The sequence below is a fragment of the Lissotriton vulgaris genome, chromosome 4_1 (genome assembly GCF_964263255.1).
Source record: "Lissotriton vulgaris chromosome 4_1, aLisVul1.2, whole genome shotgun sequence".
Taxonomy (NCBI): Eukaryota; Metazoa; Chordata; class Amphibia; order Caudata; family Salamandridae; genus Lissotriton; species Lissotriton vulgaris.
The window spans coordinates 744,603,187-744,622,145 of NC_141691.1; the positions used below are offsets into that span (position 1 = coordinate 744,603,187).

Consider the following 18,959-nt stretch of genomic DNA (forward strand, 5'->3'; position numbering starts at 1 on the left):
ACTTATCCCACACTGGACAATATTATGCTCACCTTGTTCCAGCTCAAAGAAGACATACACATCATCAAAGAAGACATTCACACCATCAAAGAGCTACTCATCTCTCATCCCTCATCTCTCATCCCAGACACCCCTCACACACCACCGCACCCCTCCCAACTTGCCCCCCACCCGTCCGGATGACTCTCACACTCTACACCCCCCACTTGGGACCGCGATCCCTGTCCACAATCGCAACTACCGCCCCCGTCGACCATACAACCCTCTTTCGGACATCGACACACTCACCCTCCTCCGCTCATATGACCCTGCTCCCCTAAATCACACAAACAACACTCACCTGTCCATTCCCACGATACACTCAAATCCACGTAGACCCCCCACACTAAACAACAGAATCTCCGTCCCTAATAACCTTAGAAAAGTCCCTCTCACTCTAGAACCCTCTACCTCCCCTGACTCACCCCGTCTCAAATGCACTCTCCTCAACTGCAGATCGGCCTCTAGACACTCCTCCGCCATCGCTGATCTCATCTTAACATTGGACCTTGACCTAATCATCTTAACTGAAACCTGGCTAATGGAATCTTCGACACCTATAATGGACATTCTGGTTCCCCCCAACTACCACATCATTAGACTTGACAGGCCTGGCAAGATAGGTGGTGGAATTGCATGCATATACAGGAACAACCTTTCTGTTGTGAAAGTCACCGCACCTTCCCTACCCTCCCTAACTTCCTTTGAATACATCTGCCTCGATATCGTTAGTGAGGGCAAACCGATATGCACTCTTCACGGCATCTACCACCCACCCAGGGACAACCTCCCCTTCGCCCAACAAATCATGGATATGATCTCTACCAACTCCGGACGACAGCTCACCCAAATATACCTTGGTGACTTCAACCTCCACTGGAACGATCACAACGATGCGGTGGTAAATAGTCTCAAAAATTTCCTCAACGCCCTTGACTTCACACAATTCTGCAACAGCCCGACTCATGAGAAAGGCTCTATCCTCGACCTTATCATCTCCAAAGAGGACGCTATCCAACCTGAGTCCATTCAACCCTGTGACTGGTCAGATCATCATATTGTCACATTCTTCATCAATGAAAAAGTCAAATTCAACACGGTTCAACCCTCCAAGACTAAAGTCTGGAAAAGAGATCTGAAAAAGCTCAACCCAAAATCCTTACCTCCGAACAGCTGCGACCTCCTACTCCCTCCTACCGGCGCTACGGACGTCCAATCACTGACTGACCACTATCTCAACGCCATGACCTCAATAATTAATGAGGCTGCACCCATGCAGTTGAAAAGAGTCTCCGCTAAAATCTCCAACCCATGGTACGACGGGAGTCTCAATGCGGATAGACGAACCATGCGAATTGGCAGAGATCAGCTCCCTCTGCACTGCATCTAAAAAACCTGAAGGAAAAGAGAAACGCCTATTTCAGGAAAATAAAGCGCTCAAAAGCAGCCTTCTTCAGCCTCCAGCTCGACCAAGCAAAAAACCGTCCGAGAAAACTGTTTGAGCTAATCAGAACACAGTCTAAGGAACAACCCCAACCACTCAGCACGGTGCGCGAATCACCCTCCTGTGAAGACTTCGCTGCCTTCTTTATCCAAAAAACTGACAACATAAAGAGTGATCTCCTCATTGATGCAAGCCGTTACCCCAAACCTCACGGCATAGCACCCACTGAATCAAAAAACAATGCTACATGGTCTTCCTTTCACACCTATTCTGAAGAAGAAATTGGCAAATTGCTCAGCACCTTGAAACCATCCAATCACCTCACGGACCCCCTCCCTGCTAACGCTGTCAAAGACTTCACTCCGTTGCTCCTTCCACTCTGGACTAGAATTATCAACAGCTCACTTCAACAAGGATCCATCCCGGACTCCCTCAAAGTTGGACAAGTCACTCCTTTACTAAAGAAACCTACAGCCGACCCATCTGATCCAAACAACTACCGTCCCATTACCAATATTCCCACTCTAGCCAAACTCCTGGAAAAATGCGCACAGCTACAATTGACTAAACACATTGATCAGTTTGATCTCCTCAACCCTCATCAATCAGGCTTCCGAGCAGGGCACAGTACAGAAACTGCTATGACTCACATTATTGACGACGCCCTTCAAATCCTAGATCAAAATGACACTTGCCTCCTCATCCTTCTTGATCTCTCCTCAGCATTCGACACCGTTAAACATGAGAAGCTACTTGAACTTTTAAACACAAGAATGGGTCTATGCTGGGACTGTTCTCAAGTGGTTCACTTCCTTTCTACACAACAGGACGCAGAAATTCAAGAACAACAACCTGATGTCCTCGCCAATACCTGTATCGTTAGGCGTCCCCCAAGGATCCTCCCTATCCCCAACTCTGTTCAACCTAGTCATGGAGCCTCTCACCACCTTGTTACAAGCATCAAATGTACTCTTCCACATGTACGCCGATGACACCAAACTATATCTCAAATTACAATCCCCCAAAGACATTGTACTCCTGAACACAACAATCAGAAACACCCAATCCTGAATTGCAGATAATCATCTCAAACTCAATGCTTTGAAAACAGAGTTCCTTCTGATCTCACCTCCCGCGAAGATCTCCACCGCTCAAACTTGGCTTAAACACCTAACTGCACTCAATGTCCAACCCATCATCGTGGACTCAGCAAAATCTTTAGGCATAACACTGGACACCAACCTCAACATGCAGCAACATATCAGCAAGGCAACTAAAGGAGCGAACTACCAAATCAATACCCTGAGGAAATTTAAACCCTTCCTCCCAGCCAAAGACTTCCAAACTGCAGTACAAGCACTAGTCCTCCCTCAAATAGAATACGGCAGCATAGCCCTCTGCGGGCTCCCTCTAACTTCTACCGCACCCCTTAGAACTTCTCTAAACGCGGCAGCGAGATTCATCACTGGATCAAAAAAGTACTCGCATATCTCCCCTGACTTGAAATCTCTGAACTGGCTGCCTTTTGAAGCCAGAATACAGCTGAAAATCGCCTGTATGACACACAAGGCTGTACACCTGTGCTCACCCGGATACCTCACCCAGAAGCTGACAATCTCTGGCGGTTCTAGAAACACTAGAGGCACAAACAATCTTCTGCTAAAACCTCGAAGATTCTGGAAGGAAAAAACTTACAAACGCTCCTTCTCAGGAATGGCTCCCAGGATTTGGAACTCACTCCCTCCGGAAACCAGACTCATCTCCTCCTTCGCACTTTTTAAGAAAGAAGTGAAAGCTATCCTCATGGCCAAATACACCTGATCTAATAACGTGGATTCTTAAGTCTCTGCACCTATCTGTATTATCTGCTCGATCCCTTCAATGATTCGTATTACTTGTTTTATTTACTTACCTGACTGTCTATGCTCACACTTATGTACTATTTGCATTATTAATGTACCTGCTTTACCATGCTCCCTCATGTACCTACCCCACCCCACTTATTATCTACTATTGCGCTATACCGAATGCCTGTTATGCACCCTCATGTTTGTATGCCCCGCTTTGTAAAGCGCTCTGATATCTGCAAAGATCTTGTTCGCGCTATATAAAACTATCAAAATAAATAAATAAATAAATATGTGTATGCAACAGATGTCAAACACTCCTCCTCGCTAAGCCTAAGGCTGCTCGACCAAACTACCACAAAAGAGCACCTTAGGTTAGTTAAAGCAAGCCCCTGCTAGTTCTGTAAATCCTGGAACTAGGGGCAGTACAGATCGTGGAGAAGCCCACGGCTGCAAGGTCTCCATGATGAGAGACTATTGTATATGGAACTTGTATTTGTATGTTTAATTAAGCTGCACCTCTGATCAGTATAACTTGAAAAGTTAAGACATCATCTACTGGAGATGGAGGAAGAGAAGCCCGGGGCGATGTTGGTGAATATTAGGTATCTGTGTAGTAGTGAGATGAACTTAGATGTTGGAGTTTTTCTCTTTTGTTTATGTCGGTTTAGTGAAAGAGGCACCCTGGTGGTTTGGAACCCTACGATGACCTTCGACTACCATTATTTTAATTGACTTCAGTGTGTTATTTTACCCTAGCAAGGATATATGAGACGGTACTGTATATGCCTGGTTCTCTTCTCTCTTGTAATCTTGCTGTTTTTCTGTGGGAGCGGTCACGGAGTGGACAGTCTTGCCAAGAACAGAGCGTGTGGGTGTGCATTCGAAGGCGTGAGAGGGAGAGAGAGGTGTGGAACGTGCTTTTTGGTTTCAAAGTGCAGTTTGTGAGCGGTGATGCACACATGCTCGGTGTTGAACATTGAGAGATAAAGTATGTGATGCTATAGGACTTTGAGAGATAAAATTGTGATGCTATAAGCAGTTGTGCAGAAATGTGTATTGTGTTGTACAGTTATGAGAATTATGAGTGCTTACTATTGGCTTTGACATGGCCTCAAGTCATCCTTTTTTCTGACTTTGCCTTGCAGCAGTTTTTGTGTATGCACAACAGTGCTTGCAAGTTGTTTGGGTTATGATAATTATGCTTACTATTGGCTTTGACATGGCCTCATGTCATCCTTTTTACGGTCTCAATTTTCTGAACCGACGCCATTTTCTGTGCTCGCACGTAGCTGCAAAGTGGGGAGGGCATGTTTCTGCTCCTCACTTGTTTTTCGCTCTTCACTGACCAGAGTGAACTGGATATTATCTGAGGAATGTACAACTCTGCCTCGGAGTCACAATACGGGAGCTAGGCCAGCCTCAGTCTTGGCCTTGACATAGACTGGTACAACCAGCTCGGTCTTTTCTAATGAGAAGGTGGCGAGGTTTTCTAGAAGTTTCCCCTCACGTTGAGTAATGATATTTAGACTGGAAACCTTCGAGGGCCATGTGGAAGTTCACCGCAGAATAGACAGATTGCTGTGGAGGTGACTGATCTCGAGTCTGATTGAACTCCTTCCTGGGCTGTTGACAGGCTTCCCCAGCTTGAGTTGGCAAGGATGATGCAAATTCAATAGGTGAGGTGTTCCTAACCATTATATATATATATATATATATATATATATATATATATATATATATATATATATATATATATATATATATATATATATATATATATATATATATATATATATATATATGTTCTACTCTTTGCTATTTGTATATACTGCATTCTATTTCAATTGTTCATTTAATTGTTCAGTTGATATTTGGGAGTCTGCAATTACTGATATATTCGGCCTGCATTTCTAAAATATTGCATTAATAAACTTGTGGGTTATTTTACATGCACCTGGATTTGTTTTCTTACCTCGCCTTAAGGGAGTGCTGGGTCTTTGCCTGGTCTTTTGGGAGTGTTGCTCAAACATATATTATTTAAGTGGTATATTTGCCTCCAAAGTTTAAGTGCAGGGTTTGGGTGTGGCTTATTGGTGAGAAGTCACATTCATAACAGCGGTCAGGAGATCATGGGGGAGGAGTAACCAGGTCTGTTGGTCCCAGAACAAATGAGAGTGAGTCTCCTTGCGGAGACAGAGGAGCTGTGTGTGTAAATTCCTCGAGGATTTCAGAGAGGAGGTAAATTCAAAGGCTGAAGAGGATCCTGCAAAGGATCTTCTGCTATAATAAGGAGCATTCGTATCTTTGGAATAGTTGGCTCATCGCCATAATCAACTGCTTCTTCCAATGAAGTGAAATGGATGGGATTGTTAACGTTGAATGTCTCAATGTCGAAGATCTCTGCATAAAAGGTGATAGACACCATGTCGGAGGTGAGATGTGGTGCCATTTTGATGTAGACGAGGGGGCTCTGGAATGCTTGGACATGGCATGCTGTCATTTAGGCATCATTGACATTGAATTGTTGAGGTCTGTCTTAACTGTGTTAAAGCAATGACTTGTTTAGGTGGCAGTGTTGACGGAAGCCCCCCCCTTTTGCCTTCGGTTTCTTCCTTTCTTCTGCAACTTTGAGATCCTCAAGTTTCCCATACTTTCCCTGTCACTGAAGGCTCTTTTTGTCATTCTGTAAAACAAAATACCCCATTCGTCATAGATGTGGGTCGGAGTCAGCATTCTTCCTTCAACAGGAGTACTTCACAAAAGTGAAAGTATTTTAGAAGAAAAAATACTCCTGATGATGATTTAAAAAAATAAATAATTAGGGATGATGTTCATGTCTTGAAAAGATGTTGAGTGAAGTATGAAAAGATTTTCTACTGAAAAAAAGTCTCAGAAATAGGATGGGTTTATCACCCTGAAGAGTTCTGAGATGCTGTCAATTCAAGCCAGAAAAAAAGAACTGAGACTGTGGCACACTGCCAGTAGTGCATGCTGGGTAATGCAAACTGCTGACTCTCGTAAAGCTACAGTCCATATTGAGTGCCACAAATGCACCTTTGACCTCACAAGCACCTTTCTCTTCATTATTCTCTGCAGGAAAAGCAGAGATTTCAGCTATCCTTCTTTATAGGATGCATTGCTACTTAAAATCGTGTAATGTGGTTTCAAAAGCATAATCCAACAATGCAGAACCACAATTGTGCTACTACAGCTAAGAAAGAGCACAATACAGTGGTAGGACTAAAACAATGAAGTGACTAATCTTTGGAGCCCCAATTACCATTACAGATAATAAAAGAATGCAGCTTTTAAAGTAAGCAATGTAAGAACATAAGAGAAAATACTGAAACGCAAATGGATAGGATGAGAACCCTATTCTCCTGATTGAAGGAGTTTCTTCCCCTGCACTGAATTTGGGTTTTAGGCTTAAGAGGCAGGAAGGATGGCTTTCTTAATTAATTAAACAAACACATGGTTACTTTTCATCAAATGAAAGGGGATGCAGGAAAAAAAGATCAACTGTTAGAATGTAATTGTAATCAAAATATAATGGTTATTGATAATTTTGAGTGGCTTTCTAAAATCGATACATTGGTTCTAAAAATATTTAAAAAGGAAATAATAGAAGTTCTGAGTTAATGCAACCAACAATCAATACTTACCAATATATTGTCTGGCTTAATATCAGCATGAAGGATATTGCATCTTTTAAGTAGTTTCAATGCCAGGAAAAGTTGCTGACTGTAAGATCGAACTGCCTTAATATGGAGACCAACATCCTTGCCATACTTTTTCAGTACCTCCCGCAAGTTCATACTTAAAGAGAAAAATAGTAAAATTAGCAAGGAAATAGAAGTATATTATCCATTTTTAACCACAAAAAAACCTATATGGTGTCTTACTTCATAAAAAATATTTGTAATCAAAGTCAAGTACAATAACAGGCAGGTGTCAATACCATTAATGTAAAACTGAAACATGAAAACTAATTGGTTAAGACCGACAGAAAGTTATATGTATGGGGGATGCTTCTTTTAATTGCTTATGATGCATCTAGTGGTGTAGTAGGTAGGACTATCACAAGTTACCAACACACTAATGTAAACCAAATATAACAAATCTATTTATATAAAAAAATATATAAATATAAAATATTTGGTTTGAAAAGAAGTGGCTGTCAACAGAAGATTACGTTATTTAGACTTCACTAATTAGCGGGAAGAGGGAGAGCGTAATGATAATATGACTGACACCTTGGACATAAAAGTTGACTACTTGAGAGTAAATAAAATGTAATCTGAACCACCAATACAACTGAAACACGAGTAGTACGAGGAATAAAGAGTTATCTGATTATGATAAAATGTTTAGTAAAACTGCCCCACCAAAGCTACACATTAGTGGTTTGAGAAAATATGAATGGAAGCTTACGTGGCAGCTTTACAGATTATCATCTTCGTAAAGTTTTGCAGGAAAGCAGAAACATTTAAATCTAATAAATGTTATAATGCATTTCAATATCCCTCCGGCTATGGTTCTCATTCTCATTGCTCCCTTATGGTCTGCATTAATGTTTGGAAACAAAGTAGACTTAAAGGGCATCATTCAGATTTAAAACTGAAGGGCTCTCAAGATCAAGCATTATTACCTTAAGATCAAGTGCTTCAAGGTACTACTACATTAATTCCAATACAAAGACAGTAACTAAATGTAGGAAGCTGGCTCTGTATAAACTATAAGAAAGTAAGGTATAGTGTGCACAGAGTCCAGGGGATCCCCAAAGGCTTGCAGGCGTAAACGTAGATATTACCTTTCTCTCTATTTGTGGTAGTGTGGGCAATCAGTTAGGCTTTTCCAGAGATAGTGTTAAGCATTTATTATACACACTCAGGCAATAAATTATGTCACACACTCAAAGACTGAACTCAGACCAATTGTTTGTATAAAAAAAGATATTTTTTCAGTAGCATTTTATTTTTAGAACCAAGCAGTACTTGGTAAAGGTAAGTAAAATGGTACAAAACAAGTCAATCAAAATATGAAAGCTGGATGAAATTGACTTTTGTTACAGGTTTGTAAAACATTTCAAGATAGTTGATACTTGTAATTACTTTGTGATTACTTTTTAGGTTACTTTTTCTACACAGTGTGGTATGCCTAGATATCACACAGGGACATTTCCTAGACAAAGAAAGGTAAGTATTTTGTCATTAAAACCCAGTAGCTTAGGTTTCCATACAAACAAACTCAGCACTTAGAGAACTTTTTTTGAGGAAAAACATCAATGCAATCCTATGGAGGAAAATGTGGTTACCGGTTTGAAGGTAAGCAATTATTCTTTAGGGTTGAGTTTCTGGAGTTAGAACAAGAGTTGCCCAAGGGTCAAGGATGCACTCAAAGAGCACCCTCAGAGGCAATAGGGATGCCGGGTGCAGAGTGCTGGGGCCCAATGTTAGCCTATGGGGCTAGCGGGCAGTTGGTTGGTGGCTGCTCTCGGGCAAGTGGGGGAGCAAAGCGCGCAGGGTTAAGCTCAGGGCAAACGGGAATATGAGTTGGCACACAAGGGCACCCACAGCCGCACGGGGCGGCCGGGTGCAGGGTAATAATTTGGCATCAGGTGCCCGATTGTTTTCAATGGGAGATTTCTGGTCAGAACAAAGACAGCAGGTTTGGGCAGGGGGGTTTCCTGGAGGTGACCACCCATTGGAGAGGTACTATCTAGCTCCTCTCCTGTGGGAGGGGGGCAGGAGCCTATCTCTGATTGTGCAGAGCTCCCCATCTTCAAGATGGCCGGGGCCCGGAGTTGTGCTTCACCTCGCCTCTCCCACCTGAGGGGTGGAGTTGGCAAAGGCTGGCTGACCCCCCCCCCCCCCCCCCCTTCCGGACGTAGGATTTTCCGCCAGTCTTCCCGCCAGAGTGGGGGTCAGAACTGGTGGGGGCCAGTTGCTGAGTACAGCAAGTGGCCAGGAGAAGCTCACAAAGGCGGCCTTTGAAGCTTCCCCCTGCCCATCCTGAGGGAGGAGGCCTAGCACCTCGCCAAGGATGTGCATTGTTGCAGGCCCATCTCTAAGATGCCATCTGTAGTGCATTTTACATTAAATCCCCCAGTGGCATCAGTGTGGGTTTAATGTGCTGGGAAGTTTGATATCAAACTTGTCAGTCTTCAGTGTAGCCATTATGGTGCTGTGGAGTTCGTAATGACAACCTCCTAGCACCATATGCTCTTAATGGCAGCACTGCACTTACAGTGGCCAGGAATGGCCCACGGTACTGTAGGGGCACAGGGCTCATGCACCTGTACCCACACCACTGGCAAAGGGGACCCAGCTAGAGGGGTGACTGATGTATGCCAGGGCAGTCCGTTTGTGGTCATGTGTGTGTGTGTGTGTGTGTGTGTGGTCACGGCTGACATGTGGCGAGAGATGCCAATTGGGTTTTAGCTTCAACACAGTTTTAGGGAAGGAACACAGGCCCTGGGCACCTGATTGGCAGGAGCCCAGGGCACACTCAGTCAAAGCACATCAGCAATTCAGCAAAAAGTGGGGGCATACCATGCAAGAAAGATAGCACTTTCTCACAATCGTTAGCTTACAAGGGGTCTAGAGTTTGCCTACTGCTTACCATTGGTTGGCTTTATTGTCTGTCTTTTACTTGCACACATTACTTCTGCCCTTCCGCTCCTCATTTTTGAGGTGAAATTATTTCTTTTGGTTTAAGCACTCCACAATAGTAAATATTTTCCAGCTATACTTCTCTTGCTCCCCCATGGCACTCTGCAATGCGGTTTCTCTCCTGCCCATGCGCATCACCCCTGCCCACTCCAGTTGCTCTCTCACTCACTTATTCTTCCTCTATCTGGTTCCACGCTGTTCTCTTTCCCAGTTAGTTTACTTCCTCCCCGCACAATGTGTTGCTTCCCACCTGTGCCCAATGCGTTGCTTCCCCCACCCAGTCCTCCTTAACTATGCTCCCCACATTGCTTTCACCCCGCCCTACTCTGCTGTCCCACTGCATGTTGCTCTCTCTCCTCGTTAGTTTGCTTTCCATCGGCGCACTCCATGTTTCTTTTTTTCATCTGTGAACGCTGTGTTGCTTTCCTCACCCCCTCCACTGTGACTCTGCACCCCTCTCCATGTTATTCTCTACCCTGTTGGTTTGCTTCACACACTATGCCCTCCGTGTTGCTTCCCCCCTTCAAGTTGGTTTAGCCCTGCCCTCCTGTTAGGTCCCCCAACCCCATCTTCTGTAACACTGTATTAATAATAAATAACAATAATCCACATAAGTGCAATTATATTGTTAAAATGTGTTACATCTTAATTTATTTTTAAATCTTTCTTTTCTCATATAAAATCAAACACAGCCTCAGCCAAGGCGTTTTGTTCAATAATGAACTTCTTCAGGTTGTTTCATTACTGTTATGTTTAGCCAAAGAAGAAAATGCCTCGTATCAAGTACAGTCATCTCCTTTTTTCCTGTATCGATTTCATGTTCATCTGTTAATTAAAGCAATCCTACATGATCGGGGCGCACCATATTCCCCAACATAATCCTCACAATCAGGATTGGACGTACACCATATTGACACTCGAATCAGTGTCTATTGTTCTGACAGGCACCAAAGCAGTAAGGAAACGATCTGAAGAAGCTAATTATCGAACTAAAAGTGGTGGCGGAGGCTGTGTTTAATTATATATGAGAAAAGAAAGAAGATTTGGATGAAAATAAAGACGATATAAGAACTTTTAACGGTATGATTGGACTTCTGTGGATTAATGTTCTTTATTTTGAGGGCACCACTATGCTCAATCTCATATTTGTCTGACTAGCGGAGGTACACTTGTCAGTGGGTACTATGTAGATTGTGCTCCATGTTTGAAAACCTGGGACAGCTTGGGATGTGCGATTAGTGGGACCAACCTGCCTGCAGTGTAATGTAGGGAAGACGGAGGTCATGTGTTTTGGACAAGCGGCGACACACTGGGCATCCGATTGGTGGCCATTAGAGCTGGGCCCTGTCCCTACTCCCAAGAGTACAGTCAGGAACCTGGGAGTACTTTTCGATCAGCAGCTCACTTTCAAGGGCCACGTTAACCAAGTTGCTGGAAACTGCTTCCGGGCTATTGGTATGTTAAGACGTGTCTTCCCCTACATACCGGACCATCATAGAAAGACGCTTGTACAGGTTCTTGTCATCAGCAGGGTTGATTACTGCAATGGTTTGCTCCTCGGAGCAAACGAAGAGCAACTCAGTAAACTGCAGGTAATCCAAAATACAGCTGCAAGGATTATCCTGAATGCCCCCCCAAGGACACCCTCACACCCCCTGCTGATGAGACTCCACTGGCTTCCAGTGAGGAAACGAGTCCAGTTTAAAACACTGTGTACTATCCATAAGAGTATGACAGGGGAGGGCCCTAAATACATGACCACTATTTTTCAGCCCTACGTTCCTGGGCGCCTTCTGCGCTCCAGTCATCAGCAGCTACTGCAAGTACCCAGAGTAAACAAGACCAGACAAGGTGGCCGTGCACTAGCTTATGCCGGACCAATACTCTGGAACTCTCTGCCCCCGGAATTAAGATCTCTCTCCAGCCACCTGACCTTCCGGAAAACTTTAAAAACCTACCTGTACCCTACAAATAATGCCCTGTAGTTTCCTTATAGGTTGGACACACAATTTATTCAGAACTCTCCCTGTTGCAGCAATAGCGCGGAGATACCCCTTCGGGGGTCTAGTCTGGCGCTTTACAAGAATATAAAATAAAATAAATAAAATTGTGTGCATTTGTGATTGTTTTGCTTCAATGCCCCTTTTCCCACGCTCCACCTTGCTATCTCTTGCCCATCTGTTCCCTTCACGCTCAAGCCCCAGAGAACCTGAGGATATCTGGGTCTGGTCTGCCAGGGAGCAAATGACGTGCAAGACCTTTGGATCAACATCGCTGGGGAGCAAATACTGCAGTTCCACTTCTAAAGGCGCATGGTGGCACCAAGAGCCCATGAGCCCCAATCATGGCCTGGGGTGTCACAGTTAAAGTGGTCACACATTTGGCTTTCTTTCTCTGAAGCGCATAACTTCCCCCTCTAACACGTAACTCAACTAATTTTAGATTTAACATCAAGGATGCCAGAGTTCTACAACATCAAAATCTTTAGGTCACACTTTCAGCTGTCTACAGGCAAAAGCCTATTTCGGGATAACAAAGGTTTTGGTGGGGGTGTAGCTTGATGGAATCTCTAAAGGGGGTGTGCCCTAAGTAATTAAGGCTGCACTTAAAACATTTAATCTACAATCCTGTGCTTTGGACAGCATGCTGCCCGAGTAGCATGTATGTGCCTCTATATGAGTTTTCTACTATTGCTTCCAGAAATATCCCAAAACATATGCTTAAAGAAATTCAAACCTAATGGCTTTATTTTTGTAAGCAGTTTGATACAAATGATTAACAACAATGATTTTGCTGTTGTAAATAATTAGAATCGGTCATTGCAAATTGTACATATGTGAATATCCAGTGCGCACTGGAGAGAGGCCAATGAGTGGATGGGCTTGTAATCTAAACATTGTTATGGCCTACTGACTCGCACTCCTTCGGCCTAAGCTCCAGAGCTTTCAATTGTGTGCCCCAGTTTAAAAACCCTCCCACAACTGAACTCACCTGGACAACTAAATGCGACTCAGCTCAAATGTACCATACAAGCATTGGAACAGTCCATAGCTCAGCCTTTTACTGCAGAGACATCTTGGCTTTGCCAATACTTTCTAATTACGCAAGCTAAACTTTCTTCAAAAGAAAGAATAAAACAAGCCCAAATTCAACCTAACAACAAAATTGTCCCTGGGCGCCTCAGCAAGGGCAAAATTGCACAATAAAAGAACACCAAAACCCAAAATAAATTGGGGTCAGGGCGGACGTTCATATATACAGAGGTAAACATCTAAGGTAAAATAAAGTGGGAATGAACACATTGTGGACACAAGGTGGACTTGACTGAGATAAGATACTAAGATGAACCGTTGGCTAGACAGATCAGCAATGTGTGCAACATGAAGTATATTGGACTAACCAACCTCTATTCATGCACTAGTTTCAACAGGATCAATTTTAGGTCAGTAGACACGAAATGATAGGGACAAGTGAAAGGGATGTCATGAGACCACAGTCTGAAGCAAATAGTAGGGCTGTCATAAAAAGATATATATTAAATAAATATTAGCACGTTGTTGCTAAAAAAGCTTTTGCAGGAATATGGCTAAACAAGCTTAGCGTAAACTTTTTTTCTTTTCAACTGGCCCTATTTGAAGAGGAGTGAAAATGGCAAAGAAGATTTCGCCGCATGCAGAAAACATGTGCGTTGTAACTTGCTACCTTTTTCATTTTAGTCTACTTTGGATGATGCATGACTATTGTGGCATTTCGGTGTGTGCAAATATTGAATGACATTGGCAAAAGCACGCTGACAACATCGTAGGGAGCCAAGAACATCAGGATTTATAAATTCACTCAACTAGTATTTCTACAAATCACTATATGATCATTCGGTTTGCTTCTTTCACCAGAAATTCTCCATTCTCGAGTCATTTCCACATTTAGGGTTTTAGAAAATGCGCCATTCAAGATGTTGAATACATATATAGAGAAACACTGCAGATAATTTTATGAGAATGGGGCATCCATCTACCAGGAAACAAACAAAGCAGTCAGAGCTTGAAGGCTTATATATCCATTTGAGTATTAAAAAAAAAGATACTGAATGCAGCAAAAATTCACACAAAGCAAACATTCATACAAGTCTAGGCTGCACTCAAACTATTCTGTAAACAGTGTTGACAAAAAGAACAGTACTGATATTTTGTCACGTTACCTTAGAGGCTCAAATACCAGACACAAGTGCTGTTTGTGGTAAAAGTGCCTGAATAACCGCAGACAATGGAACTTGTCATCAGGATCTGCATCATTGAGCTTCTTCAAAAAGTCAAGCTCTTTTAAGCCAGTCTTTTGCCTAAAATAAAAAGCAAGCAGGCTGTCTTAGTGAAAAGAAGTGTACTGTCACCATTGCTTGAATTAAAAGAAATTGAATTATACATGATAATGCAATGAGTACACGAAAAGAGTCATTTTTAGTTATACACATTTGAAAATAGTGACCCAAGAACATGTTTAGAGAGAGAGATATAGAGGGATTCTACCAGGTTGGTGTGGCAATCTTCATCCATCCGCCTAACCTAATACTTTTCATTAAAGAATCAAATGGCACAATGTCCAATTTCTACAAATATAAAAATATTTGAACAAAATCAACTTGATACAGCCACAAAATGATGTTATTAGGCGATTTATCTGATACGCCACATAAATAGATTTAGACCACAGCAAAATGTAGGGCACAGACTGTAAATCTAGTGTGGAAGGTGTGGTTACAGTATCCATCCGAAAAATCATTTACCGGAGGGAAGTAACATGCTCTTCTGATGGATACTTTGAAACATAGATTCCTCATCTTTAGAGTAGATACCAAAGCAATACCTTCCCAGGTGCTGGGTCTGTGGAACGGCTTAAACCAAAAAGTCGTGTAGGACCAAACAGCCAAAATTCCCATTATGTCAGACAAGGCAGTAGTGCTTCATTAAAATGTGCATTGATGCCCACTTTGTGGCCTGACAAATATCCAAGACAGGCACACAGCGTACCAATGCAGTGGTAACATGCTTGACATTGGTGGAATGCACCCAATTCTTCTGGAGGTTGATTCTTGGCCAATGTGTAGCATTGATGTGTAATGCATGGAGTTAACTACCTGGACGAAGCAGTTTTCGCACCACCTTGCCTTTCTTTGCCCCAGAGAACAAAAAGCTGACAATCCACAAAAAAGGTTTTGCTGCCATCGATCTAAAAACTCAAGGCTCTTTGGGGACCCAAACGATAAGGTAGCTTCTCTTTAAAGGCATCAATCAACCAGCCAGGGGCTTGTGTGAAGTGCGGCTACTCACCTGTGAGGGTCTCAAGACGCTCAAGGAATGACGGAGCAAAAATGTTGGGAATGTGATGAACGGTTGGATATGAAAGGGAGTAATAACCTTTGGTTGAAATGCCGCTCTAGTCCTCAGCACTAGTTTGCCCTGAAAGGTGGTGTCGCTTGGGTGGACATAAATAGCCTAAAGCTCACTTACGTGACGAGCTGAAGTTATTGCAGAGAGAAAAAAAATCAGTCAGGAGGCATACAAGGCAGCAATGTAGAGGCTCAAAAGGGTGCATATATAAAATGAAGGATCAAATTCTGATCCCACTGTGGCATCAATCAGGGATTTAGGAGAAAACATATGAACTAAGCATTTAAGGCACTGCATCACAACAGGTGACTTGAATAAGGACAGCTAGCCGGGTAAATGCAAAAAGGCTGAGAGGGCAGACAAATACCTTTAAGAGTGCCCACTGTATGTACTTGCTGGGCAAAAAATAACAAAACAATACATCCAATAGTTTGGTTTGCAATAGGCCTGTATTTCGCATATCAAACTAAGCTACAAACTTATCGCAGCGTTGAGAGTAAGCAGACTTTGTAGGAGGATACCTGGGCACAAATATGACATCAACTACTTTGGTAGGGAGATCTAATGCACTAATATGCCACTGATCAATCTCTACGCAGGGAGGTGCAGATTGGTCAGCCCTGGTTGCAAGATCCTGCCATGTTGCTGAGACAGAAGGTCCCTCCGTAGCAGCAGCCTCATTGGAGGACAGATCTCTATTCCCAGAAATCCTGGGAACCACACTCTCCTCGCCCATAGGCATAAAGGAGTATTCTTAGGAATTCCAGTGGGTAAAGGTGCTGACATTTTGCTTTCTCTGAACTGGTGAAAAAAATCAAGACAGGGTTCTGCCCAATGCTGGAAGACTATTTGATAGCTCCCAAGTGTTTTCAGCTGAGTTTGTCCATCCTGATTCAGCCAGTTCCAGAGGTATAGGCCCTCCCACCAAAGGACCCCTCTCTGCTTGTGCTTGTTCCAATACCACAAGACCGTGGCGTTTTCGGTGAATATCCGAACCAACCGCTCCATCACTGATGTCAGGAAGGCCTTCAACAACAAGCAAATGGCCCACAACTAACATATTGATGTAGTTACCCGTTTCCACTCGAGACCTCAACAACCAGCAGTGATGTTTCTGTCACCATTGTGAACTCTGGATGAGGCAGAAGCGGCATCTGCTATGGGTTCAATTGAGGTTGAACAGCCACCACTGCATATCTTTTGCTGTCTCTTCTGACACTTGGATGGAATATGACAAGTTCAATTGGAAATCAGGTCAACTAAGACTTAAGAGGCTGCTTGTGCCATTGGCATGGTTGTAGGAAGCTAGCTCTGTATATACTATACCAAAGTGAGGTATAGTGTGCACAGAGTCCAGTGGATCCCTAAAGGTAGGCAGAGGTAAAGTTAGATTGCACCTCACTCTCTATTTGGGGTAGTGTGGTTGAGCAATAAGGTAGTGTCAGAGGACAGTGAAAAGCATTTGTTGTAAACAGTCAGCAAAAGAATTCACACACTCAAAGACAACTTCAGACCAATTGCTTTTGTATAAAAATATTCGTTTAGTTATTTTATTTTCTAGAACCAAGCAAGCCTGGCATAGGTAAGTTGACAAATGCTTTGCAGTAAATATACAATTTGAAATACAATTGTAAATGTACTTTGAAATGGTTACAGTTTGAATTACTGGTAATGCAATACTGTGAAATTGTGTGTATATACTTTGTATCGATTTTGCAATAAGAATTATAGGCAAGTTACTTTTTCTACTCAGTGTGATATGCCTAGATATCACACTGGGACATTTCCTAGAGAAAAGGTAAGTAAAGTCAGGTTTGCACAATTGTTATTGTTCAGGTTTCCATACAATTCAACTCCACACAGAGAACTTTTTTCAGAGAACAGTTAATAGGTTCCTTTGGAGAGAAAGAACTAGTTACTTACCTGTACACTATGGTTCTACAGTATTATCTTTCATAGATTCACATGCTTGTATCTTCCCCGTCGTCATGGTGGGAGTCTCCCGGTAAATAATAATCATAGCAGTAGAAGAAAAAACTGCCTGAAACCATAGAGTAGAGAAACCAGAGGGTAACCTCTCCTCCTCATTATGTGGCCCAAACTACAGCCAATCAGCAACCAGCCCCAGCCTACACCATTCCCAGCAGAGCCACCATACCTCAGATTTCCTACCGCCCAAGAGTGAGCTATACAGGAAAACCAGAGATAAAAGGCGGTCTACCTAAAGGAAACGGGGAGGCGGGCGGGCGCATGTGAATCTATGAAAGATAATACTGGAGAACCATAGTGTACAGGTAAGTAACTAGTTCTTTCTCCAGTATTCAATCTTTCAGAGATTCACATGCTTGTATCAGATTAGATAGCAGTTCCTGTAGTTAGAGCGTTTCTAGGCTAGACCCCTTTCCTATCTCGGGCTGTGTGCCATAAATTGCTTCTATTACAAAAGAACTTTCCACAATACCAAGGCATGATCAATTAAACATTGTCATCATAATTATTTGCGTAAAGAGAAAAGCATATTATACAGTAAAAAGAAATTTGCAGAATACAATTCATAAACATGTACCTTATTTAAAGAGATGTCGCAGGACTGCCTGTCCCACTGCTGCATCTGCTTTCCATTCCGTGTCCAGACAGTAATGCTTGGTGAATGTATGAGCAGTCGACCAGGTTGCTGCTCTACATATGTCTGGAAGGGGTACTCCTGCCAGCAATGCAGAAGACGTCGCCATTTTCCGTGTATCATGGGCACGGACTTTCCTGTCGAGAGGTCTTCCTGCTTTCTCATGACAGAAGCAAATAGCGGAAGCAATCCATCTGGATATGGAGGAACGTGAAAGGGCCAGCCCTTTTCTGACCCCTGAGTAAGCAACAAACAGTTGGTTTGATTTGCGAAAGCTTTTTGTCTTTTCAATGTAAAATTTTAGGCATCTGCCGATATCCAAAGTATGCAAAGCTTTTTCAGCCGCCGTGGATGGGTTCTTAAAATATGTCGGCAGGATGACAGGTTCATTCAGATGAAAATAAGAGGGTATTTTAGGCACAAATTTAGGGTTGGTTCTTAGCATCATCTTATCCGGCTTGAATTGAATGAAGGGATCCAATATAGAAAAAGCTTGTATCTCGCTCACCCTTCTGGCAGACGTGAGCGCCAACAGCAAAGCCACCTTCCATGACAAGAATTGTAATTCTGATTTGTGTATGGGTTTGAAGGGAGCTTTCATCAACTGCGACAATACTGTGTTAAGCTGCCATGAAGGTGGAGGATGCTTGACAGGAGGAAACTTCCTGAACAGCCCTTTCAAGAATTCCTTGATTAGCCTGTTAGACCACAAGGAAGGGCATCCTGGTGATCTTCTATACCTGGAAATTGCAGCTAGATGGACTTTTATAGATGAGTGCGCCAGTCCTGATCTGGCTAAATGCAGTAAATACGGAAGGATTTGCTCGGCCGAGGACGTTAAGGGATGCAGTGCCTTAGTCACGCACCAACTACAGAATCGCTTCCATTTTGCTACATATGTCCTGTTGGTAGACAGTGCCACAGAACTTTGCAGTATTTCACGACATT

At 43.0% G+C, this 18,959-nt stretch overlaps 1 protein-coding gene across 4 annotated transcripts in view; it reads right to left on the bottom strand.

Moving 5' to 3' along the window:
- PRP4K (pre-mRNA processing factor kinase PRP4K) overlaps nt 1-18,959 on the bottom strand; it is a 390,098-nt gene that overhangs the window by 174,029 nt on the left and 197,110 nt on the right. For all 4 annotated transcript variants that reach the window (XR_015309884.1, XR_015309883.1, XR_015309882.1 and 1 more), the window contains exons 10-11: nt 14,203-14,340; nt 6,996-7,149 (exon numbers count right to left, since the gene is read on the bottom strand). Coding sequence is in view for 1 of the 4 variants with exons in the window: in XM_086965045.1 (XP_086821171.1) it covers nt 6,996-7,149; nt 14,203-14,340 (292 nt within the window). In the remaining 3 variants the exon portion in view is untranslated. The remainder of the gene's footprint in view (nt 1-6,995; nt 7,150-14,202; nt 14,341-18,959) is intronic.